The 23292-nt window shown below is 59.0% G+C and overlaps 5 protein-coding genes across 6 annotated transcripts; 2 read left to right on the plus strand and 3 right to left on the minus strand.

Annotated features, from left to right (window-relative positions):
- Positions 1 to 252: 252 nt before the first annotated feature.
- Positions 253 to 8626, minus strand: POLDIP2 (DNA polymerase delta interacting protein 2). Its single transcript, XM_071575042.1, has 11 exons — positions 8404 to 8626; positions 7955 to 8036; positions 7223 to 7320; positions 6360 to 6456; positions 5837 to 5912; positions 5158 to 5265; positions 4788 to 4924; positions 3746 to 3772; positions 3446 to 3571; positions 2235 to 2314; positions 253 to 719 (listed from the first exon to the last, which is right to left on the minus strand). The coding sequence occupies exons 1-11, from the start codon at positions 8583 to 8585 to the stop codon at positions 605 to 607; spliced, it is 1128 nt and encodes a 375-aa protein (XP_071431143.1). The 5' UTR covers positions 8586 to 8626; the 3' UTR covers positions 253 to 604.
- Positions 8627 to 8756: 130 nt separating this feature from the next.
- Positions 8757 to 10846, plus strand: VMA12 (vacuolar ATPase assembly factor VMA12). 2 transcript variants are annotated; one of them, XM_071574907.1, is made up of 6 exons: positions 8757 to 8964; positions 9035 to 9108; positions 9183 to 9272; positions 9377 to 9413; positions 9741 to 9853; positions 10569 to 10846. In XM_071574907.1, exons 1-6 carry the CDS (start codon positions 8793 to 8795, stop codon positions 10791 to 10793), a joined length of 711 nt encoding a protein of 236 aa, XP_071431008.1. In that variant the 5' UTR covers positions 8757 to 8792; the 3' UTR covers positions 10794 to 10846. The 2 variants fall into 2 exon arrangements, with proteins under 2 accessions (XP_071431008.1, XP_071431009.1); XM_071574908.1 differs by having other exon boundaries at positions 10435 to 10662.
- Positions 10847 to 11360: 514 nt separating this feature from the next.
- SEBOX (SEBOX homeobox) lies at positions 11361 to 12614 on the minus strand. The gene is made up of 2 exons (XM_071574909.1): positions 12045 to 12614; positions 11361 to 11931 (listed from the first exon to the last, which is right to left on the minus strand). Exons 1-2 carry the CDS (start codon positions 12321 to 12323, stop codon positions 11683 to 11685), a joined length of 528 nt encoding a protein of 175 aa, XP_071431010.1. The 5' UTR covers positions 12324 to 12614; the 3' UTR covers positions 11361 to 11682.
- Positions 12615 to 12729: 115 nt separating this feature from the next.
- Positions 12730 to 17148, plus strand: KIF12 (kinesin family member 12). The gene is given in 18 exon segments (XM_071574897.1): positions 12730 to 12795; positions 12797 to 12927; positions 13241 to 13306; positions 13435 to 13513; positions 13588 to 13709; positions 13858 to 13933; positions 14057 to 14191; positions 14274 to 14409; positions 14597 to 14688; positions 14907 to 15042; positions 15131 to 15249; positions 15361 to 15465; positions 15545 to 15828; positions 16009 to 16192; positions 16284 to 16367; positions 16442 to 16578; positions 16696 to 16829; positions 16981 to 17148. Coding segments are annotated over 18 exon segments (2151 nt in total). The 3' UTR covers positions 17046 to 17148.
- A 38-nt stretch (positions 17149 to 17186) lies between these two features.
- On the minus strand, positions 17187 to 22573 carry VTN (vitronectin). Its single transcript, XM_071574906.1, has 9 exons — positions 22466 to 22573; positions 20648 to 20797; positions 20121 to 20240; positions 19305 to 19616; positions 19063 to 19202; positions 18660 to 18816; positions 18397 to 18546; positions 17550 to 17822; positions 17187 to 17381 (listed from the first exon to the last, which is right to left on the minus strand). Exons 2-9 carry the CDS (start codon positions 20706 to 20708, stop codon positions 17263 to 17265), a joined length of 1332 nt encoding a protein of 443 aa, XP_071431007.1. The 5' UTR covers positions 20709 to 20797; positions 22466 to 22573; the 3' UTR covers positions 17187 to 17262.
- Between the last annotated feature and the right edge of the window lie 719 nt (positions 22574 to 23292).

The following is a 23292-nucleotide window of genomic DNA, read 5'->3' on the forward strand; positions in this document are numbered from 1 at the left end:
TCTTCTCCAAAAAAAACAGGTTTCACATCACAGTCCACAGCCCAGACAAGGTGTGCCATGAGGAGTGGAGCTCACAGGCTGCTCCAACTCTGGCTGAATCCCAAAAAGCAGCTCACATTCCTGCTCCCTACAACAGCCTCACTGCTGCCTCCTGAAGCAGAAAGAACTCTGGGCTGACTCCGTGCAGGGGGAGCAACAATCCAGGTCAGGCTGGATGCAAAGCCAAGGCCTTGGTTTATGAAGGAAGACTGGTTGCAACTGGAAGGGCCAGTTTATTAAGAGAAACCTCACATTGCAGAGAAGTCACAACACATTGGAAAGGGTCCAGGCCTGCCGAGGGGGCCAGTCTTCTGCAGCAGCACCATCTACGTCCCAGCTCCAGCCCCAGCAGGTGGCACAAAGGGAAGGGTTACCTGTAACACAACTTATGCTTACAAGCAGCCTGAGAGCGCCAGTGTTAAAGTTCCAAAGGGCCTCCCCGTCAGACAACAGTTAAAAAATGGTTTAAAATGTTTAAAAGCTCCATGTTCTTGGCTGCAGCATAATGGGGAGGCAAAGGTCTACAACACACACAGGCCTCTGTGGGTCTCAGCATCGCCCTGATCTACCAGTGAAGGCCAGAGGGAGGGGTCTTCTCGTCTTTGTTGCTTTCCAGAGAAAAGGGTGGGATTCGGACATCGAAGTGGGAGCCATCAGGCCTCTCAAATCGGAAAGTACCCCTGCAAAAATAATGGCAGAGATCACACTGAGGCCAGGGGCAAACACACCCAGGAAGCATCAGCAAGAAGGTAAGACACGAGCTCTTCCATATCCTGCAGGGACCCTGGGGTCCATCTGCAAGGCTGGTCCAGCAGCAAGGACACGGGTTCAGCAGCAAGGACAGCTGCTGCCAAGATGACTCATTTATGGAGGACTCCTGGGTGGTTTTACATCTCATCTAACACACATTTCCTGCACTAGCTGTGATGACTGGAGCCCACAGGAGGCAAGCACCTTCCATGCACCTGCAGTGGTGTTTATCCAACTCCCGCTCCCCAGGAGACAGAATCATCCAAGTTATTTTAACAAAGTGATTACTTGTAAATTCAGATTTGTATTTCTTGGCAGAAGATCCACTGGTTTTGTCATCTGTGACAGTAAGAAATCCCATCACAGATATAATCTGGAATAGTTCTGCTTTGCATTTCAGAACTGAACCTGCCTGTCCTTGCACAATGAATGTGTTTACTGCTCTGAACTACAAACGACTGTGCTGCAGGACACGACATGAGCACAAGGATTGTGGAGATAAACTAACAGGTTCTCCGGACAGAGAGGACACAACTGAACACCACAAGTCAAGCTGAGCAGCTCCTGAGCTGCAGAACCTTTGTCTCTTTCTCTTCAGGATGCACACAGAGGAAAAAGCTACCAGACCATCCAGTTGTATTCCCCAGGGCATGCACTCAGGCAATTAAAAATGCCTGACATGGCAAACCAGGGTATATCCTGTATTCAAAAAGCTGCTCTCCTGCTTTTCCCAACTCAAAGGCAGTTGAACTCTGAAGCAGATTTAAAAATGCAAGCCAGAAAGACCTATCATACAGCAGGCAAGAGGTGTCTGTGCATTCCTTGTGCACACAGAGGTGGCACTAAATGTGCTAACTCAGCCAAAATGCAAATAAAAGGAAACTGCTTTCAGCCTGTGGCACAGGGAAAGAACAACTCTGCTGAGCACTTCCCTTCCTGCACTTACAGAAGAGACAGACTGAAGACCTTATCTGGTCTGAACTGGGAAAAACCCTGCATGCCAATTCCTTGTGGACACAGAACTGCACAGAGATAAAGCCCAGTCCTTTCCCAACAGAGGGTTACCAGTGCACACTTCCCTGCTGCCAAGGAAATCACCAGCACAAGGCCTTGCCTCTTGCACATTGCAGTGAAAGGGACAGAAGCTGAGTACAGCAGAAGATGAGAGAGAACTGCTTCAAGTCTTCAAATCCAGTCTAGCACAGACCACAGAGGGAGGATAAATTAGTCTGGAACCTCTCCTGGTGCAGAGAATCAACAGATCATCTTATCACTAACCAGGATACAGCTTTAGAGAAGGTCATCAAGTTTTAACCACCAAATATGTCCCATCCAGTCCACTTCTCCCCAGCTTTCAGCCATAACTCCAGGCTGTAAAGGGCACCCCAGCTCCCTGTTGTGGGGTCCTATTTCTAAAAACTGTTTCAGTAACAGGGACTTCTTACCACATGTGACCACTGGAAGCCTGCAGGGAGACGTGACTGCTGTACTGAAATGCTGGCTGTTCTTTGGACAGAACTGGCTCCTGAGGACAAAAGACCACTGGGCATCAGCAACACATCTGCACATTTTTCCACAGACAGGCATCAGCAGGAAATTTATAAAGCATGAAAAAAACCCAGAGACCCACCCCCAGCATTACTACCAGTTACACAGCAAACAACTTGCCCAGTGAGCCAGAATTCTGTTATTACTCCAGTTTTCCCACTACCAGTCATTAAGGATCACTCTCTAATACTCAGTAGGAAGTTTCAGTTCATGCAGACTTAACAAATGAAAAGCTCATGATGCTTTTCATTGCCAGGTTCCCATTCCATCTGTTTCCACTGCCCACTAAACAATTTACTGGCAAATCAACCCAACCACGCAAGAGAACTGCAGCAAAGCTCTGTGCTTCCTGAGCAGAAGAGCTGCTCGCCATACCCACTGTGCCCGCCATACCCACCCTGCCCGCCATACCCACCCTGCTCGCCATACCCACCCTGCCTGCCATACCCACCCTGCCTGCCCTGCCCGCCATACCCGCCCTGCCCGCCATACCCGCCCTGCCCACCATACCCGCCCTGCCCGCCATGCCCGCCATACCCACCCTCCCCGCCATACCCACCATGCCCACCCTGCCCGCCATACCCACCATGCCCACCCTGCCCGCCCTGCCCGCCATACCCACCCTGCCCGCCCTGCCCGCCATACCCGCCCTGCCCGCCATACCCGCCATACCCGCCCTGCCCGCCATACCCACCCTGCCCGCCATACCCACCCTCCCCGCCCTGCCCGCCATACCCACCCTCCCCGCCATACCCACCCTCCCCGCCATACCCACCCTGCCCGCCCTGCCCGCCATACCCGCCCTGCCCGCCATACCCGCCCTGCCCGCCATACCCACCCTGCCCGCCCTGCCTGCCATACCCACCCTGCCCGCCCTGCCCGCCATACCCACCCTGCCCGCCCTGCCCGCCATACCCGCCATACCCACCATGCCCGCCATGCCCGCCATACCCACCATACCCACAATCCCCAGAATCCCCACCATACCCACCCTGCCCACAATATCCACCCTGCCCGCCATACCCACCCTGCCCGCCATACCCACCCTCCCCACCATGCCCACCCTCCCCACCATGCCCACCATACCCACAATCCCCACCATACCCACCCTGCCCACCACGCCGCGGCCTCGGACCGTTTCCAAGGTGCCAGACAAGCTAAATATCCTCCAGTGCCGTTCCCGGAGCTGAACCACTTCACTGTCAAGGTTCTCCAAGCGAATACAGTAGCGCCACTGGACAGGAGAGAGACTGTCCTTAAGAACTGGAATCAGCTGCAGCCAGTTGAGAACTCACAGCCGATCCTGGGAGCAGTTGCCAGGCAAAGGCTGCTCTCCCTCAGAGCTGATCACACAGTAATGCCACATGCCACAGCAAATACTCCTTCCCTTGAAACAAAAGGCACTTACCCAGTAGACATGGGAATTCTGGGCTTCCTGTCAAGAGAAACAAAAGGCTTTAGCTGCTGCCCTTTGACAAACCATGCCAAACCTCTTCAGCTGTCAGCATAGCACCAGCACAGGGGCTCTCGCTCCGTGCCAGGCTGACGCAGACAACTCATGTGAGCACAGACTGCTGCTCCCCGAGGCCATCCATCAGCACAGCCTGGCACTGGCTCTGCTCTACACATGTGATCATGAGGGGGGAGATTTGCAAGGATCTTGTGACAACCCAAGTTGAGCTCCCTGTTAATTACACACTTTATACAGATCTGGAAACACCCGTTGCCTTGCCTTCAGGCACCTGTTTTTCTGACAAGGTTAGGACAGTTGGACTCCACAGAAGTTGTAAATCCACACCAAAACGTCCACCTGCCACAGCATGGGGTCCCCAGCAGCTGTGCTCAGAAACCAAACCACTGCAGGAATTCCCAGCCCTCCCACTCAGGAGTCTGTTGGAGCCTTGTTATTTTGGATGGTCCACATGAAGTTCTCATGCTGCCAAGATCACATGGTTACCAGCTCAATCCAGAAGGCTTCAGCCAAACCTTGTAACCCACACCAGGGCCAGGAAATGGGCAGGCACCCACAGCCCATCACTGGGCAGGGTAACAGATGCACCTGTCACTACAGCGCCGATGGCCCCGGTGCCACCTCACACACACCCATCTCTGAGGGGGGCAGTACAGGACTCATCCACAGGCCTTCCTATGTATCTTGCCCTGCAGAACATGACAGGGTAATTCCCATTCTACTGGTAACTGGCAAACACCAAAATATAGGAGCTGTTCTCCAAAAATGTGTAGCAAAACAGTTTCATGTCCACACCTCTGCTGCACAACATGAAAATGAAATCACAACTGTGATTAAAAAGTCATTTCTGTCATTAACTATGATTAAAATGTCATTTCTGCAGTAAGCAGAAAGTACCTTAAGTCAGTAAACTGGTCTCAGAAAAACCTGCCAGGTAAGCAGATGGCAGAACTGACACACAGACACAGCACAGCCCTACCCTCATGCCCATGTAGAAGGGGATGACCGTGACTCGGATGTTCTCCGTGGTTTCCCGGTGCACATCAGAGAGCTCCAGCCAGGGGTGGTTCTTCTCCTGCCACGCACACAGAGTATCCCTTGCTACAAAAGGTGGGACTGTGGGAAGGGAAGGGTGAGAGTTTATGAGAACCAATACTGTACCTGGAGTGCTCTCCCCTCACAGTAAGTCCTTACAAGTGAAAAAAATTATTTAAAGATGCCTTTACTGTAACAAACTCCAAACCAGACACAATTTTGACACCATATCCAAGATTTTGGGGTTTGGGTACTCTTTATAGAGCACCTCAAGCACCTGGCTTGGCAGAGTTCCCTGTGAAGCCAGAAATTACCTTTTGTTTGGTCATACATGAGGAACCTCTCAAAGAGCTCATGCTGGATGGGCACTTGATCAGTGGAGCTGTAGGGAAGGATATCTTCATGGCTTACATAGTCCAAACCTGAAAAACAAACCCCAAAAGCCTGTGAACTTCCCCAGCAAAAGAGCAGCTCCAGAATCTCTGGCAGAAAAATGGATCACATTAGTAAGAAATTAAGAAAAGGACTTTAGCAGCAGAAGCCAAAGCCAATACCATGATTACAAGGAAGAATGGAGGAAACAGTCCAGCAATAACCCTTGGCAACATTCTCCTGGGAGATTTCTCCATGGAATGATTCCTCTGACAAACACACACTGTCTACACAAGAGTACTTTGGGCAGGAAATTCACAGCACAGGAAGAGATGCAGCTGCCCTGATGACAAGGAACATCCCACATGCAACTTGGTAAGGGATCTGTCTCAAGAAATGAGGCACAGCTCTGTCTGATCACAGAGTGCCCAACTTCCAGCTACCCAAAGGGCTTTGTGTGCTTTAGTCACTCTGCTGTTTCCAGCATAGCCCTGAACTACAGACAGATCCACCACAGGAATGTCCTGTAGGAACTGCTGCTTCACTGGCAGGAGTTGAACACTGATGACTCTTCTGACCTCCCCTCGTGCCCTTCAGAGGCTGAAGGAGGATTTTGCTCACCTGGGATGGCATAGAGGGCTCTGCTGTCATCGTGGTTTGCCAGGAACGTCACCGCTTCTGTCTGTGACCTCTGGGACTGAGAAAAAAGGGCAGTTTATGTCTTTCTGTGGAGATTGTTGTGGGCCAGTTTCCAGCCACACTTCAGTTTACTGCTGTGGTTTGTAAAGCATGAAATTATTATTTTATTTAACTAATTCACCTCGGAACACTTCTCCTTTTAATTCCTCTAGACTGACTAAGTGAGGAGCATTGTCAGTGCTGCAACTTACATTGACAATGACCTGCATGCAACAGAGTAGAAATGACTACAGGATGAGGGAGAGGATGGAGAGGGGAAACATGATACACAAAGCAGTCGTGTGACATTCCAGAGTACCTTTCTCAGTGAAAATATGTCCTGAAGAACAAATTTGTCCTAGCCAAATTTAGCCACCACAGCCACTTTTTTCTGTGCCTGTCCACCTGACCTACTCACAGAGAAACAGACACTTGAGTTTCAACACCAAGGTTAGCCCTTACTTACTATGTGTGGACAATCCCGGGCATCTATTAACACCTGGTAGTAAGTGTGTGTTTTGCCCTTGACCTCTTTGGAGCCATGGCCTGCCACGTTCTCGTTCCTAAACAGAAAAGCAGAGCTCTGAGCTCAAGTGCAGGACTGCAGCAAATTACTGTTACTGGAACCAAGCACATTCTTAAGTCATGACTTTATTAAAAAATACATTCCAGTCTGTAAATCATTTGATTCCATCAAACAAAATCCCTGTCAGCCACCCCCAGGACTCAGACCAGCTGCCATGCCCACTAATAGTGTTTGGTAGAGACACAACAGCTCTGCTGTCAGACAGCTCAGAGGCTCTTCCTGCCCAGTCCAGTCTCCTCTCTGGGATGGGTATTCCTTCTGCCCTCTGACTTTCTCTCTGCTGGATCCTTATTCCTTCCCAGCACAGGGGAAATGGAAGCAAGAGGGGACAGAACTGAAGAGCAACTGCAGAAAGATGAACTCGGCCTGGTGGGCTGAAAGTGGGGAGGAAGTTGACAAATCCAACAAATCCAACTCACTGTCAGTTCACAGGAGCAGCAGCTGCAGCCTGCACTCTGTGGCACAGGAGCCTGGGCCCAACTCAGAAAAGTGGGGGCTTTATAACACAAAATGCCAGGAGCATCATTTCTCTAATTGTTTTTCATTTCCTTCACACACATTCATTCTTCATACTTCCATCCTGTCTCTAATTAACACAAAATTAATATACCTGCAATGTCCTCTCCCACTTTATGCCCATGCAAACAGACCCACACAATTGCCCTCGTCAAAAACACACTTGCAACACAATGAAGATGTGCCAGTACAACAAGAAAAGCCACAACAACCCCTCAAATCCTTACTTTTCAGTGACAGGAGAAGCCACATCCCGATCATAAAGCCTGGCTTGCCATGGGAACAGGACTATTCCACGATAGCCAAACACACTGTGCAGGAAGAGCTGAAAGGAATAACTGCAGTTTAATTCCCAGCAAGCTTCAATCGACATAGAAACAACAGAAAACATGAAGCCAAAAGTCCTTTTCTGACAGGATTTAAAAGATCTGTTAACTGAGGTAAAACTAGAAATATTTACACAGGGTTTGAATGTGTGGGATGAGGATACAGGGAGAGTCACCACAGTGAGAACAGAGCAGAAACAGGGAAACAGTCTGGGACAAGAGAAGAAATCCATGCCATCTCTATCCCATAAAGGGGGACTAAACCAGTAACTAACAGAACAGCAGAAAAGAGACCAGCACAGGAGAGACTGCTCAGAAACACAGCTGAGAGTCACAAGCACAGAAGTGACAAATGTAGTTGTTATTTCTTAAATCCAGTAATTGTCTCTTCTGATGCTTGAGGGGGAAACCCTCAGTGGGGCACAGGCCACTGTAGAACAGTTGTGTTGTGCTGCAGATTCTTATCGTCAGAGACTGACAAACTGCAGGCACAGCAGAGCCAAGGCACACTGCACTGTGAAGCTTCTGGCCTTCTGCTCCCCTGCAGCAGCCTCCTCTCCCTCCACAAAGCCTCAGCTGCCTGCTCGCTGTGGCACAGCCCGCAGGGGCAGCGCTGCCTCCACAGCCCCTTACCTGACCCGTCTCGTATTTGCCGTGTTGCTTCGGTGCCTCAAACACCCCCACAGTCTCCAGCACTTTGCCCTCCGGACGGTTCCTTGGAGTAGAGAGGCAGCTTGGAGGGTCTGCAGGGGCTGAACGAGCCCCCGGGCCGGGGGGTCACTGCCCCTGAGCCCAGGGTGCTGGGCAGACACTGCTCCGCCCGTTACCCCCGGGTGCCTCACACGTGCCATGGCAGCCCGGGTGCCCTTTCCCTGCCCTGCTCCCCGCCCTCTGACAGTGTCCCCTCTCCCAGCTGCCCTCGACACCCCCTGCCAGTGTCCCCTTCAGCCCCACTCCCTCCCTCCCATATCCCTGCCCTGACAGCTCCATTCCTGTGTTCCAGAGCCCCCCGACCACCTCCTGCCCTCACCGCAAACCCCCGAGAACCCAGACCCGCCGCGTCCCCTCCTCGCAGGCCTCACCGCGACGAGAGGTGCCTGCGCGGGGGCAGCAGCAGCGGCGGGAGCGCCGCGGGTCCCCCCGGTCCCAGGGCGCGCAGGTGGCGGGCGGGGGGCGGCTCCCAGAGCGGGGGCGGCCCCCGGGCCCGGGCCCGGCCCAGCGCCGCCGCCACCACCGCGTACCGCCGAGCCGCGCCGGCCGACATGGCGCCGCCGCCCCACAGTGCCCCGCGGGGCCGGCCCCGCCCCCAACCGCGCCGGCCCCGCCCCTGGGACCGCCCCTCCCGTGGGCCCGCCCCGCCCGTGGGCCCGCCCCGCCCATGGCCCCGCCCCTGGGACCGCCCCTCCCGTGGCCCCGCCCCGCCCGTGGCCCCGCCCCCCCGCCGGTCGCCGCGGTGACGGCCGGACCCGCCATGGCGTCTGCAGTGCGGGCCGGGCCGCGGCTGCGGCGGGCGGTGCGGGCCGGGGAGCTGGCGGTGCTGCCCGCGGGGCTGCGGCACGACGTGGAGGCGGCGCTGGCGGCAGAAGGAGCGCTGGTGCCCTTCAGCCTGCTGCGGAGGCTGCACGGCGCGCTGCGGGACGCAGGTAGGCCGCGGTGCGGGACGCGGGTAGGCCGCGGTGCCCCGCAGTGACCGCGCCGTTCCACCGCCCGCAGGGTCCCCGCTGCACCTGCACGAGCTGTTGGAAGGCTGCGAGATCCACGTGCCCGAGCTGCCGGTGCCGCCGCGGGTAGGTGCGGGCTGGCGGGAGGCGCGGGGGGCGGCGGCGGGCCCGGTTCTCACGGGCGGTCGGTGCTCCCCCAGAACCCCGAGCTGGTGGCCCGGCTGGAGCGGATCAAGGCCAAGCTGGCGCACGAGGAGTACCAGCGGATGACCCGCAACATCACCGGGCAGGTGAGAGGCTGTGCACTGCCCGCCCGCTGCCCGGGTTCAATAATCACGTTCTTATTAACATTAAAATACAACCGATCACAAGTTATTTTAATTCCTTCTTTCAGGAGACGAATGGGCCGTTGGCTGAATTTGGGAGACAAGGTGAGTGGCTGCCTGTCCTGCTGACACCCAGCAGTGTTTGCCTGCAGGTCAGTTACAGGAACTGTTCCATCTCCAGCTGCTGACATCAGACAGCCCTTCCCTCTCTGAATATCTCACCAGAAGGTTTTCACACACTGAAGTGTTCCTTGAATAAAGGACTTTGCTGGTCATTCTTACCAATGTTTCTGGAGGCATCAAGTGTGTCTGGGATTCCTGTATCCCGGCTGAGGCTGTCCCAGGCTGGCTCCACAGCAGGATTGATTACACGTTGTCCCCAGCCCTCTCCCCAGCTTTACTTAAGAGCATTTCCCCCTTTCTGTCCTGCAGTTCGCTCTGTCAAAGCCGTTCTCATCACCATATTCAACTTCATTGTCACCGTGGTGGCCTCCTTTGCCTGCACCTACCTGGGCAGCCAGTACCTCTTCGCAGAGACGGCAGCGGTGAGTCAGCCTGGCACCCCTGCACCACGCCACGGTGCCCAGGCCAGGGTGGCACCACGCCACGGTGCCCAGGCCAGGGTGGCACCACACCGTGCTGCCCAGGCCAGGGTGGCACCACACCACGGTGCCCAGGCCAGGGTGGCACCACGCTGTGCTGCCCAGTCCAGGGTGGCACCACACCACGGTGCCCAGGCCTGGGTGGCACCACGCCACAGTGCCCAGTCCAGGGTGGCACCACACCGTGCTGCCCAGTCCAGGGTGGCACCACACCACGGTGCCCAGGCCAGGGTGGCACCACGCCACAGTGCCCAGGCCAGGGTGGCACCACACCCTGCTGCCCAGTCCAGGGTGGCACCACACCACGGTGCCCAGGCCTGGGTGGCACCACAGCCACAGTGCCCAGGCCAGGGTGGCACCACACCACAGTGCCCAGGCCAGGGTGGCACCACACCCTGCTGCCCAGTCCAGGGTGGCACCACACCACGGTGCCCAGGCCTGGGTGGCACCACAGCCACAGTGCCCAGGCCAGGGTGGCACCACAGCCACACCCCCAGCATCCCCCTCTCTCTTTGTGTCCCCAGCGCGTCCTCTCAGCCGTCATTGTGGCCTCGGTGGTGGGCTTGGCCGAGCTGTACGTGATGGTGCGGACCCTGGAAGGGGATCTTGGGAAACTGTGACCATGAACCTTCGTGCTGGAGGCTTTTTTCCTCCCCAGGAGTCATTAATCTGGGACAGGTTTATCTTCTCATGTCTGTTTGTACCTGCTCCTGCTGTGGGAAGACTGCTGCACTCCTCAGGCTCGTCCTTTGCTTGCTGCTCCTGGAAGGAATCATGGATTGAAAATCCTGCAGCTGCAGAACAGGAGAGGGAGTGGCTGTGGACTCTTACCACCCCCACATGGACAAGGGCATCAGCTCCCACCATCCCTGTTCTCCTGTGATGTTTCTGTCCTTTAATTCTGGAAATAAAGAACACTGTGTGTTTGTAACCTTCTTCCTGCATAGTGGGGAACGTCTGCTGGCATGCACAACATGCATCTGAAAAGACACAGAGAGCTGTGAATCTTCCCCCTGGATCCTGCATCCTGCTCTGTCTCCTGTCAGAACCTCCCTCTGCCTGCCCTCAGTGCTCTGCCTGGTCCCTCACTTGTTTTTGGGAACCATTAATTCTCATGTGACTCAGATGGCAGCACCCAGCCCTGCTGATGTTTGGTGGTTTGTCTCAGGGAGGAGCATGAGCCATGGCTGGAACAGTGAGGGGTGGATGGTGCTCCTAACCCTCTGCCAAAGGGTACCCAACTTCTGGGGTAGGGAGGGGATGCACATTAATACTGATCCTGGGGGCTTTTTGGGTGCCATGGAGCAGAGAGCAGAGCCAGCTCTGTGCACCCGCGGTGGGGAAGGGGCGCCCAGGCTGGCCCTGCCAGGCCCTGGGGACACAGACACCTGCCAGGTGGGCACCCTGCCAGGGCTGGACATGGTGATTAATGCTCTGATGGCAGCTAAGCCCCTGTAGAAACACAGTTTAATATCCGATACGGGGGATCTGCCGGCACCTGCGAACGTGCCTGCGGATTAGGGGCGGCCGCGCCACAATCATCTGTGGATACGGCCCCAGATTAAGGTATTTTTTCCAAAAGATTAGTCGGTATTAGGGGGCTGATGGGGAGCTGCCCCTGCCGCGGCCGCACCGGCATTTAGGATATTGGATGACAACCTCGGGACCTTCGGGGCCAGCGGTAATTCCACACCCTAATGAAATCGTGGCGCTAATCCGCGGGGGCCGCAGCGCCGGGGGGGTCCCCAGTGCCCAGGGGGTCCCTGCAGCGGCTACAGCTCGCCCAGGTTGGTGATGGCCGCGCTGTAGATGAGGTCAGAGATGGAGCCCAGCGAGGTGGGGAGGCCCCGAGCAGGGCTGCGGGCTCTCGGCGGGGGCACGGCAGGAGCCGGGCCCGGGGTGCTGCCGTCGGGGGGGGCCGCGGGGGAGCCCCGGTCCCCGGGCGGCGGCAGCGGCGGCAGAGGCGGCGGCTCCGGTTTGGCGCTGCGGATCCTGCGGGCGCGGCGGTTCTGGAACCAGACCTGGCACGGGCAAGGGGAACTGTGAGACCGACAGCGGCCCGACGGGGCAGCCCCGCGGGGAAGAGGAGAGGTCCCGGCCCCGGGAGGGAGGGAAGGGTCCCGTCCGCGCTCACCTGGATCTTGGCCTCGGGCAGCTGGGTGAGCTCGGCCAGGCGCTCCCGGGTGGCGATGTCCGGGTAGGGCACTGCGGCGAAGGCGCGCTCCAGCTCCGACAGCTGCCCCCGGCTGAAGGTGGTCCGTCGCCGCTTCCGCGGCCCCCCCGGGCAGGGGCAGGTGCACGGCCCCGGGCCGCTGCCTCGCCCCGCCGCCCGCCCGGCGCCCGGCCCGCCCGCCCCCTCGGGGAAGCGGAGCAGCGGCTGGGGGACGCGGGAGGGGCCCGGGGCCGCGCTCATCCTGCCCGATCCCCCGACACTGCCGCCGCTGTCCCGGCTTTTATCCTCCCCGAGCCCCCCCAGCCGGCCTGGGACCGCCCCGAGCGGGCGGCGCTGCCACCCCCCGAGCTCTTCCCGACGGCTCCCGAGGCTGGTACCCGCTCCGCGCCCCCGATGGCAGCGCCCCGACAGCCTCGGCTGGCTCAGGGACCGTCTCCCCCAGCACCCTCGGGGACAGTAATCCCAGCACTGCTCTTGCTGGTGTTCCCCCGCCGCCGTCGGGGGCACGGTACGATCCGTGAGGATCCCAGGGCTCGGCGACCCCCCTGCCACCCGCCCCCTGTGCCCCCTTCTCCGCTCCTCGCCCGCCCCCCCGCTCGCCTCCCACGGTGCGGCCGCCGCTCTCCCGCGGGGCTGGCACGGGTCAATGTTTAACCGGAGCGGTGGTACCGGTTGTGCGGGGCAGCCCGGGCCGGCTGGCGGTGGCTCCCACTGGGACCGGCCGAGCGCTGCGGGCACCCCTGGCACGGGGGACTGGGGGGCTCATGGAGCCGGAGGGGCAGCGGGGCGGGGAGACCCGGCTGGACCCCCGGCCCAGGGCCCTCCCACGGGGCCAGCAGAGACCGTAAGTTGTGAGGGAGACGGAGCGGGTGGAGGCCCCCCTGTCCTGGAACAACAAACCTGGGCAGTGACTGCCCGGCTGATGCAGCCGGGGCGGGGTGGCATCGCAAAAAATGTGGGGGGCACAGGACCGTCCCTCTGCGGAGATAAGGAGGGACACGGCTCTGTGTTCTGCCAGAGCTCAGGGCACAGGGGGGCGGGAGGGCAGGGCCAGAGCAGCATGACCGGGGTCCCTCTGCTGCAGCCCCTGCGGTGCCGCCGGGCAGAACCCCCAGCTGGGGGGCACCCACCACCCCGCTGCTCTCTGTGCCCCACAGGAGCTCCGGAGGGGAGCGGGAGGGCCCCGTGGAGAGCAGAGAGACGCGGTTGAGGGTGGTGCTAAGGTAAGGAGGGGGACGGGAAGGGCTCGGGGACGCGGCAGGGACCCTCCTGAGACAAGGGCATGGCGAGGCCCCCCAGGGTCCCCGTGCAGCGGCATCTCTGTGGCCCCCCATCCATGCCCCATCATCAGGGTCCGGCCACTGTCCTGCACTGAGACGCGGCGAGGGGACCGGCGGGTTGTGCACAGCCTCGGTGACGCCGCGGTCCACGTAAGTGCCACCTCCCCGCCGGGGGTCGGGGGGCCCTGTGGCACCCTCTGAGCTGACTCTGTCCCCACTCTCAGGTGAGCGCGGCCAGGCACGATGCCACCTTTGGGTTCAGCGCCGTGTTCGACGCCGGCACCTCGCAGGAGGCTGTGTTCGAAGGCAGCGGGATGAGGCAGCTGGTGGAGCTGGCCATAGATGGGTGAGTGCCGGCGAGCCCCTCGCGGGCCCCAGCCCTTCATCCACCCCCACGCCAGGCCTCGGCGGCGGCTCTGCACTGCTGGGGTTGTGTCGGGAGGTGGCATCCCTGTGCCACCGCCCGGGGCCATACCTGACAGCATCTTCCACAGCTTCTCCTGCACCGTCTTTGCCTTCGGGCAGACCGGCTCGGGGAAGACCTACACCCTGATGGGGCCCCTCACCCAGGTACAACGCTGTCCCCTCGCACCTGACCCGATCCTGGTGGTTGAATGGGCTCTTCTCACCTGGTCATGGGCACTGGGAGCAGGTAGGTGCCCAATACTGCTCACCATTTTGGCATCTCTACAGAGTGAGACCCAGCCAGCAACCCCGGCCCTGCTGGGGCTGATGCAGAGGTCCTTCGCCTACCTCCTGGAGCAGAGCCAGAGCCGTGGCTCAGACCTGGCTCTCAGTGCTTCCTACCTGGAAATCTACAATGAGCAGGTAAGTGTTTGCCTGGCTGCCCATTGGCCCTGCTGGCACCGGTGCCCTGCTCACCCAGTGTCTCCCCTCTGCCAAACCCCAGGTCCGGGACCTGCTGAGCTCGGGGCCGCCGTGTGCTCTGCCCCTGCGGTGGAGCAAAACCCGTGGCTTCTACGTGGAGAACCAGCTCAGCGTGGACTTTGAGAGCCTGGAGGCCATAGTCAGCCTGCTCCTGCAAGGTGCTGCACCCTGGGTGCTGGGCTGGGGCACACACAGGGGGTTCCAGACCCAGTGTGGGAGGATTCAGTCCCCAGAGACCAACCCCAGGGCTGGTAGAGCTCCAACAGCAGCCAAGAGGAGCAGCTCCCCTTCCTGTTGCAGAGCCAAGGCATGTCCCCCTGCAGCTCTCACTTCCATCCCTGGCAGGATCCCAGAGGCGCCGGACCTCAGCACACGCCCTCAACAGGCACTCGAGCCGCAGCCATGCCCTTCTGACCATTCACATCCGCAGCCGGACCGTGAGCGCGTCCTCTCTGGGGAGGGTTTGGGGGGCTCATCATGGGGATGCAAACAGCTACAGGCTGGTGGGGTCACCTCCTCCTCCTTAAGGACACAGTGGTGGGGCTGGGGTGAGCAGCAGAGTCCAATCCCAGACCCAGGGGTTGGGACACTGCTGTGGGCCGTTGGGAAGGGGTGAGGGGGACCAAAGCATTACCCTCCCAATGCGGGTCCCCAGCCCAGCGCTGGCCCCAGCAAGCAGGGCACACTCTGCTTCGTGGACCTGGCTGGCAGTGAGCGGGTGAAGGAGACCGGCTCCAGCGGGGAGCTCTCTGTGGAGGCCAACAGCATCAACCGCAGCCTCCTGGCACTAGGTAAGGGCTGTGGGACCCACCATGGGAGCACGAGCTGCTGGTCCCCTCCAGAGCCCTGTTGCACCCTCTGTGGCTCATCCCATGGCAGGACATTGCATCTCTCTGTTGGCCAAACCCCAAGGGAAAAGGACGCACATCCCGTACCGGGACAGCAAGCTCACCCGGCTGCTGGCCCGCTCCCTGGGCGGCTCGGGCATCACCCTGATGGTACTTGCACAGAGGAGGCTGGGCAGGGGTCCTGCCCCGTGGATTGGGAGGCCAGAGGGCGACAGTGACCACCTGGCTGAGAGCTTACCTGCTTCACTTTCTTGTCTGCAGGTCGCCTGCATCTCCCCATCCTCACACTGCCTCTCAGAGACTCTGAGCACACTGCACTATGCCAGCCGGGCCCGGAGGGTCACCACCAGACCTCTGGCCAACAGGGTATCACAGACAGCAAACCCCTCTCAGCACCTCTGCCCCTCTTCTTAGACCTCCCTGACCCACCCCTTTATGCTTCCAGGTGTCCCGGGAGAAGCTGCTGCAAACCTTGGAGGAAGAAATTCATGCCCTGAAGTTGGAAAACCTTTCCCTGCGCCAGCAGCTGTCCCTGCCCAGGGTGCTGATGAGGAGCACAGAGGTCCCAGGGAACCCACCAAAAGCTTGCCCAGGTTGGGGAGGCAGGCACGGCCCCACAGGACTGCGTCAGCTCCCTCTTGAAGGGCAGCTCCCATCAGAGGGAACCCCAGCCTGGCCCAGCCTCTATGGTCTCCTGCGGGACTTTGTGGTAGAGAACGAGCAGATGAGGTATGGGAGGCGTATGTGGGATGGGACACAGGTGTATCTGCTTACAGAGCAGCCAGAGCCCCCAGCTGGGCAGCATTCCGTGTCAGCCTCTCCCAGGGACTCTGTGAGGCTGGGCAGGGCCCTGGAGCAATCTGCAGGCTGCCAATGCCCTCCCTGCCCTGTTCTCTTACTGCTCCCCAGGCAGCCCCAGTCGTCCCCAGACCCCAGTGGTGACATCCCAGATAGCCCATCCCACAGAGCCACCCACAGCTCCTGTCACAGCCAGGCCCTGCTCCGGAGTGCCCATGCCCCCCAGGTGTCCCCTGGCCACTCTGCAAGGCTCCACCAACCCGACAGGACAGCTGCCTCCATGCCCCGGCTGCCGGTGAGAGTGGGGCCCTGCACCCCACAGACATCCTGCCCATGGCAGTGGGAAGGTGCACCACCCACCCATCCACTGCTGGCCCCTCTTGCAGAAGCTGCCTCCTGCCCCCAGCCACCCTGGCTGCACAGGGTGCCCACAGTACTGCCCTGGAGCAGCCAACACCACCATGTCCCAGGTACAGCCCCGGGGTCCCTTGGAGGGGGTAGCACAGTGTGGCATAGCAGTCCTGACCGCTCTGCTCACCCACAGGTGCTGCCAGTGCCCCCTGTGCCACAGCCGGTCCCCATCGAGGGAGGTGCTGGAGTTCTGCCCCTCAGAGAGGAGGACACGGCTCTGCCTGGCTCCCATCAGCTCCACAGGCACCTACAGCCACTCCAAGGGAAGCGGTGAGAGCCAGGCCTTGAGGCCACCCCACTGGGCATCAGCTGCAGCTCAGGAAGGCCCTGGGGCTTTGGGATGGCTGTGTCAGTGGGCCAGGGTTTGTTCATGTGTCCTCACGGCAGGAGCCGGGGCAGAAGCAGGAGCTTATCTCAGCAGCACCCACTCCCTCGGGAGCTGCCTCATGAGCATGGTACCAGCCCTGAGGGAAGGGTTATCCCTTCGGCACCGCCATGGCCAGGATTGCCAGAGCCCAGAGGTGAGCAGGGCAGTGGGGGAAGGCCAGGCAGAACCTCAGATGGGGTCCCTCAGGGATGGACACATATTCTGAGCACAGTCACTTATGCAAGGGGCTGTGGACTGATCCCGGGGGCACTGGAGACCTAACCTCGCTGGCTCCCTGCTGGCAGCTGCTGGCACTGCCCCTCTCCTCCAGTGGGAAGAAGCACTGGACTGGCTGGCAGAGCAGATCTGAACAGCCACAGCTGCACCGTGGATGGGGCCAGCAGCACAGATCTGACACGGACTGGAGGGACAACCACAGCCCTAGGGGACACGGGAATCTGGGACTACAAGGACTGCGAAGACCCGTTGGATGGACAGACAGACAGAGCTCTCCAGCCTGCACGTCGCTCACAGTTTATTTCTGTCTAGCTGGGACTGTGCTGCCAGTGGTGGCTCCAGGCTGCCAGTCAGGTGCTCTCCTCTGTGGGCTGTGGGCAGTCCAGCCAGTACTGGGCGATGGAGCGCGGGTAGCGCGGCCGCACCAGGTCCACGCGCTTGGTGCGCAGGTTGACACGGTAGTACTTGTCTGGGAGGAAGGGGACAGAGCTGTCAGGACTGCCCGCAGCTGTGTGGAGCTGCCAGCCCTCACTGCCAGCCCTGGGCACCTTCCCACTGTGTCCCGGAGCTTGGGGATGTCGTGGAGAGGGAGCAGCCCTCCCCGAATCATTCCTGGATCCCTCCATGCCAGACTCACCTCCTACAAAGAAGTAGACGCTCTGGAGCGTCTCGCACTTGGAGCCTGACAGCCTGTCGCTCTCAACCCCCGCAGAGTCAGAGTCGTTCTGCAGCCAGCTCCACAGTCCCAGGTTCAGTGACCGCTGGCTGTTGTACCTCTTGCGCTGGCGGCGAGACTTCCTCCGCCGGGGCTGGTGGGAGGCCACGTAGATCCTGCCAGCCATGGCGGCATCCAGAGGGCTGGGCACTCCCCGCCAGTCCCTGCTGATGTGCCGTGGGCCGCTTGCCCCGACTGGAAAAGGAGCAGGGAGTGAGTGAGAGAGAGAGCAGTGTAAAGGGTGAGCTGAACCCATGGACAACCTCTAGTGCCTGCTCCAAGACCCACGGGAATGTTTCACAGGATCCCAGCCTGGAAGGGATGTGTGACAGGGACACAGGCCAGGCAGAGCTGGAGCAGCCCCCCACCCCATCTGGGGCTGGGATCAGCCCTGTGCTCCTGAGCCCCTTCTCCTCCTCTCCGTCTTTCATTTTGCTTGCCCAGGGCTGGGGTTTCCTGTGGCATCCCCAGTTCCAGTGACAATAAACAGTTCCAAGCAGTGATGCTGTGGTGTGAGGTGGCTGGTGACAGGCTGGGTAAAGCAGGGAATAAGGGCTGAGAGGGTGGGGTTTGGGATGCTGTGGGAGATGCAGCTGTGGCCTGGGGGGTTCCTGTGCAAGGCCTGGGTAGGACATGGGGACTGATCCAGCCTGTTCATACTTCCAGGCATTGCTCCCCCTTCCCTGGGTGCCTGCACCCCTTGCACCCTCTCCATGTGGGTTGTATCGGCACCTTCAGCCCATTCCCCCGGGGCTGGCTCAGCCCTTACTCAGCCTGCTGCCAAAGAGGATCTGGAAAACATCCTCCCAGCTGTCTCGGTTCATGAAGGCGTAGTGTTTGAACACCGTGGAAGGGGAGGACTTCTCGCAGTCGGCCTGCGTGGGCTGCTGGGCAAAGTCATAGGACCAATAGTACTTGTCTAGGAGAGGATGTGCAGGATGTTAGTGGAGGACATGCACTCGAGGGGGAGTAGCAGAGAGGTGTCCTGCTGGTGCCAGGCTCTGCCCAGGAGCAGGGGCCTGCACCCCTTACCCTTGAAGAAATAGACTCTCTCGTTGCCATGGAAACTGTGTGCAGGGAGGGCAAAGGCTGCGTCCACATTATTGGGGATGCCCTCAAAACCCTCAGCGATGTCCCGTGGGTACCCAGGGTCCAGGGCTCCGTCATCAAACCGCCAGTACTGGGTGCCCTGGGGAGTGGGGGACAGAGCAGACATCCTTCAGCCATGGCTCTGCCAGGGGGAACGAGTGGATGCTGAGTCCCACCATTGGGCTGTGGCTGCCTGGGGCCCCTGAAGAGCCACTAGGGTTTGGAGTCATCTGGCAGCCCCTGGGTGTGGGTGCACAGAGGGTGCTGGGGAGGGATAGGGTGGGTTGGGGGCCTGTGCCAGCCACCCTGGGAATTCCCCCAGCCATGCAGCTCAGCTCCTGCCCACCTTGAAGAGGTAAGTCTTGCCCTGGCAGTTGATGCGTGTGAAGGCTGCATCAATGGGGCCCTCGATGCCCCAGACATCACTGATCAGCTTGGGGTAGCCAGGCAACACGCTTGTCTTGTCCAGCTCATAGAAGTACTTCCCTGGGGAGAGAGGGGAGGTGAGTTAGGAGGGACTCCAGGTGCTGGCATTGGGTCATGGCCCAGCAGTGTTTCCCAAGTGTCCAAGAAAGGTCCCCAAGATACCTCGGAAGGCGTAGAGGGAACCGTTCTTCAGGTCGGTGAATGCATCAAAAGGTCTCCCACTGCACAGCTCCTCAGGCTCATCCCCGGGATCGCGACCCCCAGATCCGGCTGTCGTGGGGCTGGGCACCACCTCCACAGGCAGCTCTGTCTCCCCAGGGCCTGGCTGGCTCTCCGGTGTGGTCTCTGGCAGCACTGGGGGCGTGGGCAGTTCTGTGGGGTCTGCCCTCGGGGGCTCTTCCGTGCCAAAGTCGACAGTGAGGTTGTAGTCGAGGTAGTCGTCCTCCGGCAGGGCAAAGACATCTCCGCGAGTCACTGCGGGAGGGAGCAGGTTGGCCCTGGGTGTCTCCCACTGGGTCTGGGTGTGGGAGCTGCTCTCCCCCAGGCAATATGGATTTAGAGTCATGGAATTGCTAAGGTTGGAAAAGACCTCCAAGATCATCAAGTTCAGCCATTAATCCAACACTGCCGGGTCCAACACCTCACCATGCCCCCTAGTGTCACAACTACACAGGTTTTAAACAGTTCCAGGGATGGTGACTCCACCACTGCCCTGGGCAGCCTATTTCAGTGCCTGACACCCTTTCAGTGAAGAAATTTTTCCTTCTATCCAATCTATACCGTTTTTACTGATCCCATGCTGCAGATGGCAGTGAGCCAGCTCCCAAAACCCCCATGACCTACAGCGCCCTGACTTCACCCTGTGGACACAGAGGAGTGCAGAGCTGACCGAACACAGACCCTCTGAGCCCTGCAGTGTCAGGCACCCACAGCAGCCTGTTCCTGGCCTGGCCGGGAGGGCAGTTGCAGGGCCGGTACCTTTGGCCTTGCAGACGGTGGAGTAGTCACTGCAGCAGCTCTGGTAGTACATGCAGAGGGTGTCACACTGGCACTTGCGCTGTGCATCGAAGCCATCGTCGCAGCGCCCTTCGCAGGAGTCTGCAAAAGCCACCCCACAGTTCAGGAGCAGCAACATGGGGTGGGAAGTGGGGCCTATGCCTGCCCCAGCCCAGCCTAAGGGGTGAAAGCAAACTTGGCTATGTCATGGCTGGGGGCACACCACTTCTTCATGATCAACCCCTCACCCAGCTCCCACCCAGGTCCATGCTGTGTCAGGGTCTCAGCTCCGCACCGGCAGCCAAACTGTAGGATGGCCAAGGATTTGCCAAGGCATCTTTGATACCCATGTGCTGCCCACTTGCCTTCTCCCCATCCTACAGGTCACAACCACCATCTGGTCTCTCCTCACCCAGCCCAGGCTTGCCCTCCCCTCTGTCAGCCCAGGAGCCACACTTGCTCCATGCCCAAAGCACCTGGCGAGGGGCACCTGGCTGGCTAAGGCTCACCTTCAGCAGCACGGGCAGTGGTGACCAGGGCCAGCACCAGGGCAGAGATGAGCAGCCTCATCCTGAGTGTCCGGGAGCGCAGCCCTCCTGTGACTGTGTGGGCTGGAGCACGGCAGAGGCTGGAGCCCCAGCATCCACTGTTTGCTCAGTCTGCCCCAGGGGAAAAAACAAACAGGCCAAGGTCAGAACAGGGGAAAAGGGGTAGGGATGATCTCCCACTCAGCTTCCCTGCAGTCTGTACCAAGCCAGGTGCACTTGGAGGGGACAGGGGACCCTACATGTGCAGGCACTTCCATCCCAGCCTGGGTGCAGGCTGAGCACAGCTCAAAGAACAAAGAGGCACAGCAGGCCAGAGCCAGGTAACAGTTTTGAGGTCCTACCACATTTATTTCCTAGCAAACCTCATGGCATTAAAGTTCCCAGCCGTTTCCCAGAGTGGTCTTTGCAAGACAAAAACCCAGATGAGACAGAATGGGAGAGCAATGATCAGGCAAAGACTAAAGTCCTGGTCTTACACTTGTCCAAAATGTCACCATTTTGAAGGACTTACTCTTGGATTTCATCTTTCTCAATGTCAAGCCTGGGAACAGACCTGGGGAACCACAAAGCACATGGCTAGGGATGGGGCAGGTGCCACCTCTGGGCATGGGGACCAGAGGCCAGAGGGGAGCAGCCAGGAGGGAGGGAGGGCAACAGTCCTCTGCACTTTCTCTGCAAAAGGCAAACAAGAGCCTGTGTATTTTGCTCCCGTCGTTCCCTTTCCAACCAATCTTTTCGGTTACTAATTAATGTCGACTCAGCTCTTTTGGCAGCTCCTGATAACTCTGGGATGGTTATTTAATCAGGGGCAAGGAGCAATCGCACATGAAGCTGCAGCAATCCTTCCTCTGCTGCCTCTGCTGTCACTGCGCTGCTGGGACAGGAGCCCCATGGGGTCCATCCCAGCCCTGGGGCAGGAGCAGTGCAGCTCCGGGCTTTACATGATGCAGGATTTGGGGAGGGAAGTATCCCAGCAGGGTGCCTCCTTCTCCAGGGGTCTCCCCACTGTCTCCTCGGACAGAGGCAGTTCCTGGCACTATGTGCTCCTGTCCTTACTGGAAAGAGCTTTATTTGGTTTTGAGACAGAAATTTCCACCTGGGGAGCCAAGGCCAGACACCAGACATGGGTTGTTGGGATAGGACTTCTCCTGCAGCCGTCCCCCCGCTCTATGGCGGGGCTGGCATTGTCCCCAAGTGCCAGCACCAGCCAGCGCTGCACTCCGGCTTCGTGCCATCCCTGTTGAGCCAAGCCGGAGGGCCAAGAGCTCTGGGACGGCTCAGGCTGGCGGGAGGCTGTGAGGAAGAGACGCTGGGCAATGCATGAGCTGCTTTTGCCGATCGGCTGAGACAAAGCTCCCTCATGTCACTCCAGGCTCCCAACCACCAGCACAGACCCACGAAGGCTCAAGGCGAGCCCTTTCGTGCCAGTAGGAGATCTCAGGAGGAGGGCTGGTTGGATAACGGGGCCCTGGGGAGCCCCTGCAGCCAAGGCTGGGCAGAGCCAGCGAGGAGAGCTCAGGCGAGGAGGCTGATCCCCCAGCACAAGGCTGGAAACCCCTGCCATTCCAGAGCCCGGGCTGCTGGGCTTGGATATTCCTCCCGAAAAGCAAAGCAAAGCAAAGCAAACCAAACCAAACTAAAAGCAAAGCAAAGCTCAGCTCTCTAACTAAGGGCATGGTTTGAATTCTAATGGCCCCGGGCTGCAAATCCCTCTCCTCTGCACTGCAACGGCCGTATCATCGCCCCCGCTTAAAAATCATTTATCAGGAAAATCCTTACTAGTTCTGTGCCGAGCCTCTCCCGCCGTCCTGTGCCCCTTGGGCTGCCTGGTTTTCCGTCCTTCGCTGGGAGTTGATGTTCCCTTCCTCCGTCTGTCCCTGCGCAGCGGATTCAGAGCGGATTAAAAGCGACTCTGTCACATCAAAACATCAACTTGAATTTAAGTCTCAGACTGAGCTGGTAACAACCTGGTTTTGGAGCCAAGGACTTAAGCTGCTCCTTCCTTCACAGGCGAGAAATGTCCAAAGCATTTCGGCCCTGAGCACGTCTGGCCTGGAAAAAAGAAAACAAAAGAGGCCCAGGCTGCCTCTGTTCTTTCCTTTGTCATGCAAATCCCGAGCCCACCCAGAAGAGCTGCTCTGAATTTCCACTGATTAAAGGGTATTTGCCCCCTGCTGATACCAAATGGGTTCAAAACTGTGCCAGGGTGGCCACAGCTTCCCCGTGACCACGGTGCCCACCGCAATGCTTGGCCTTTTTACCTCCACTGTGCCCACTTCCCTGGTTGCAGAGGGTCCTGGAGAGACCTGGTGCTTCAGCAGAGTGGAGGTCCCTGCCTGCTGTGGAGGTGCCCACTGCAGCAGCAGCTCGGGCAAGGTGAGAGGGACATGGGACATGGGGACAGCAGGACAAGCCCCAGCTTAGGCCGGACAGAGAGGGCTGTGGAGTGCTGGAATGGTTTGTGTCTAGTTCCAGCCTCCTGCTGTGGATAGTGACACCTTCCACTAGACCAGGTTGCTCCAAGCCCTATCCAGCTTGTCCTTGAACACTTCCATGGAATGGACATCCACAGCTTCTCCGGACAAGCTGTGCCAGTGCATCACCAC

The sequence above is a fragment of the Pithys albifrons genome, chromosome 21 (assembly GCF_047495875.1).
Source record: "Pithys albifrons albifrons isolate INPA30051 chromosome 21, PitAlb_v1, whole genome shotgun sequence".
NCBI classification, from domain to species: domain Eukaryota; kingdom Metazoa; phylum Chordata; class Aves; order Passeriformes; family Thamnophilidae; genus Pithys; species Pithys albifrons.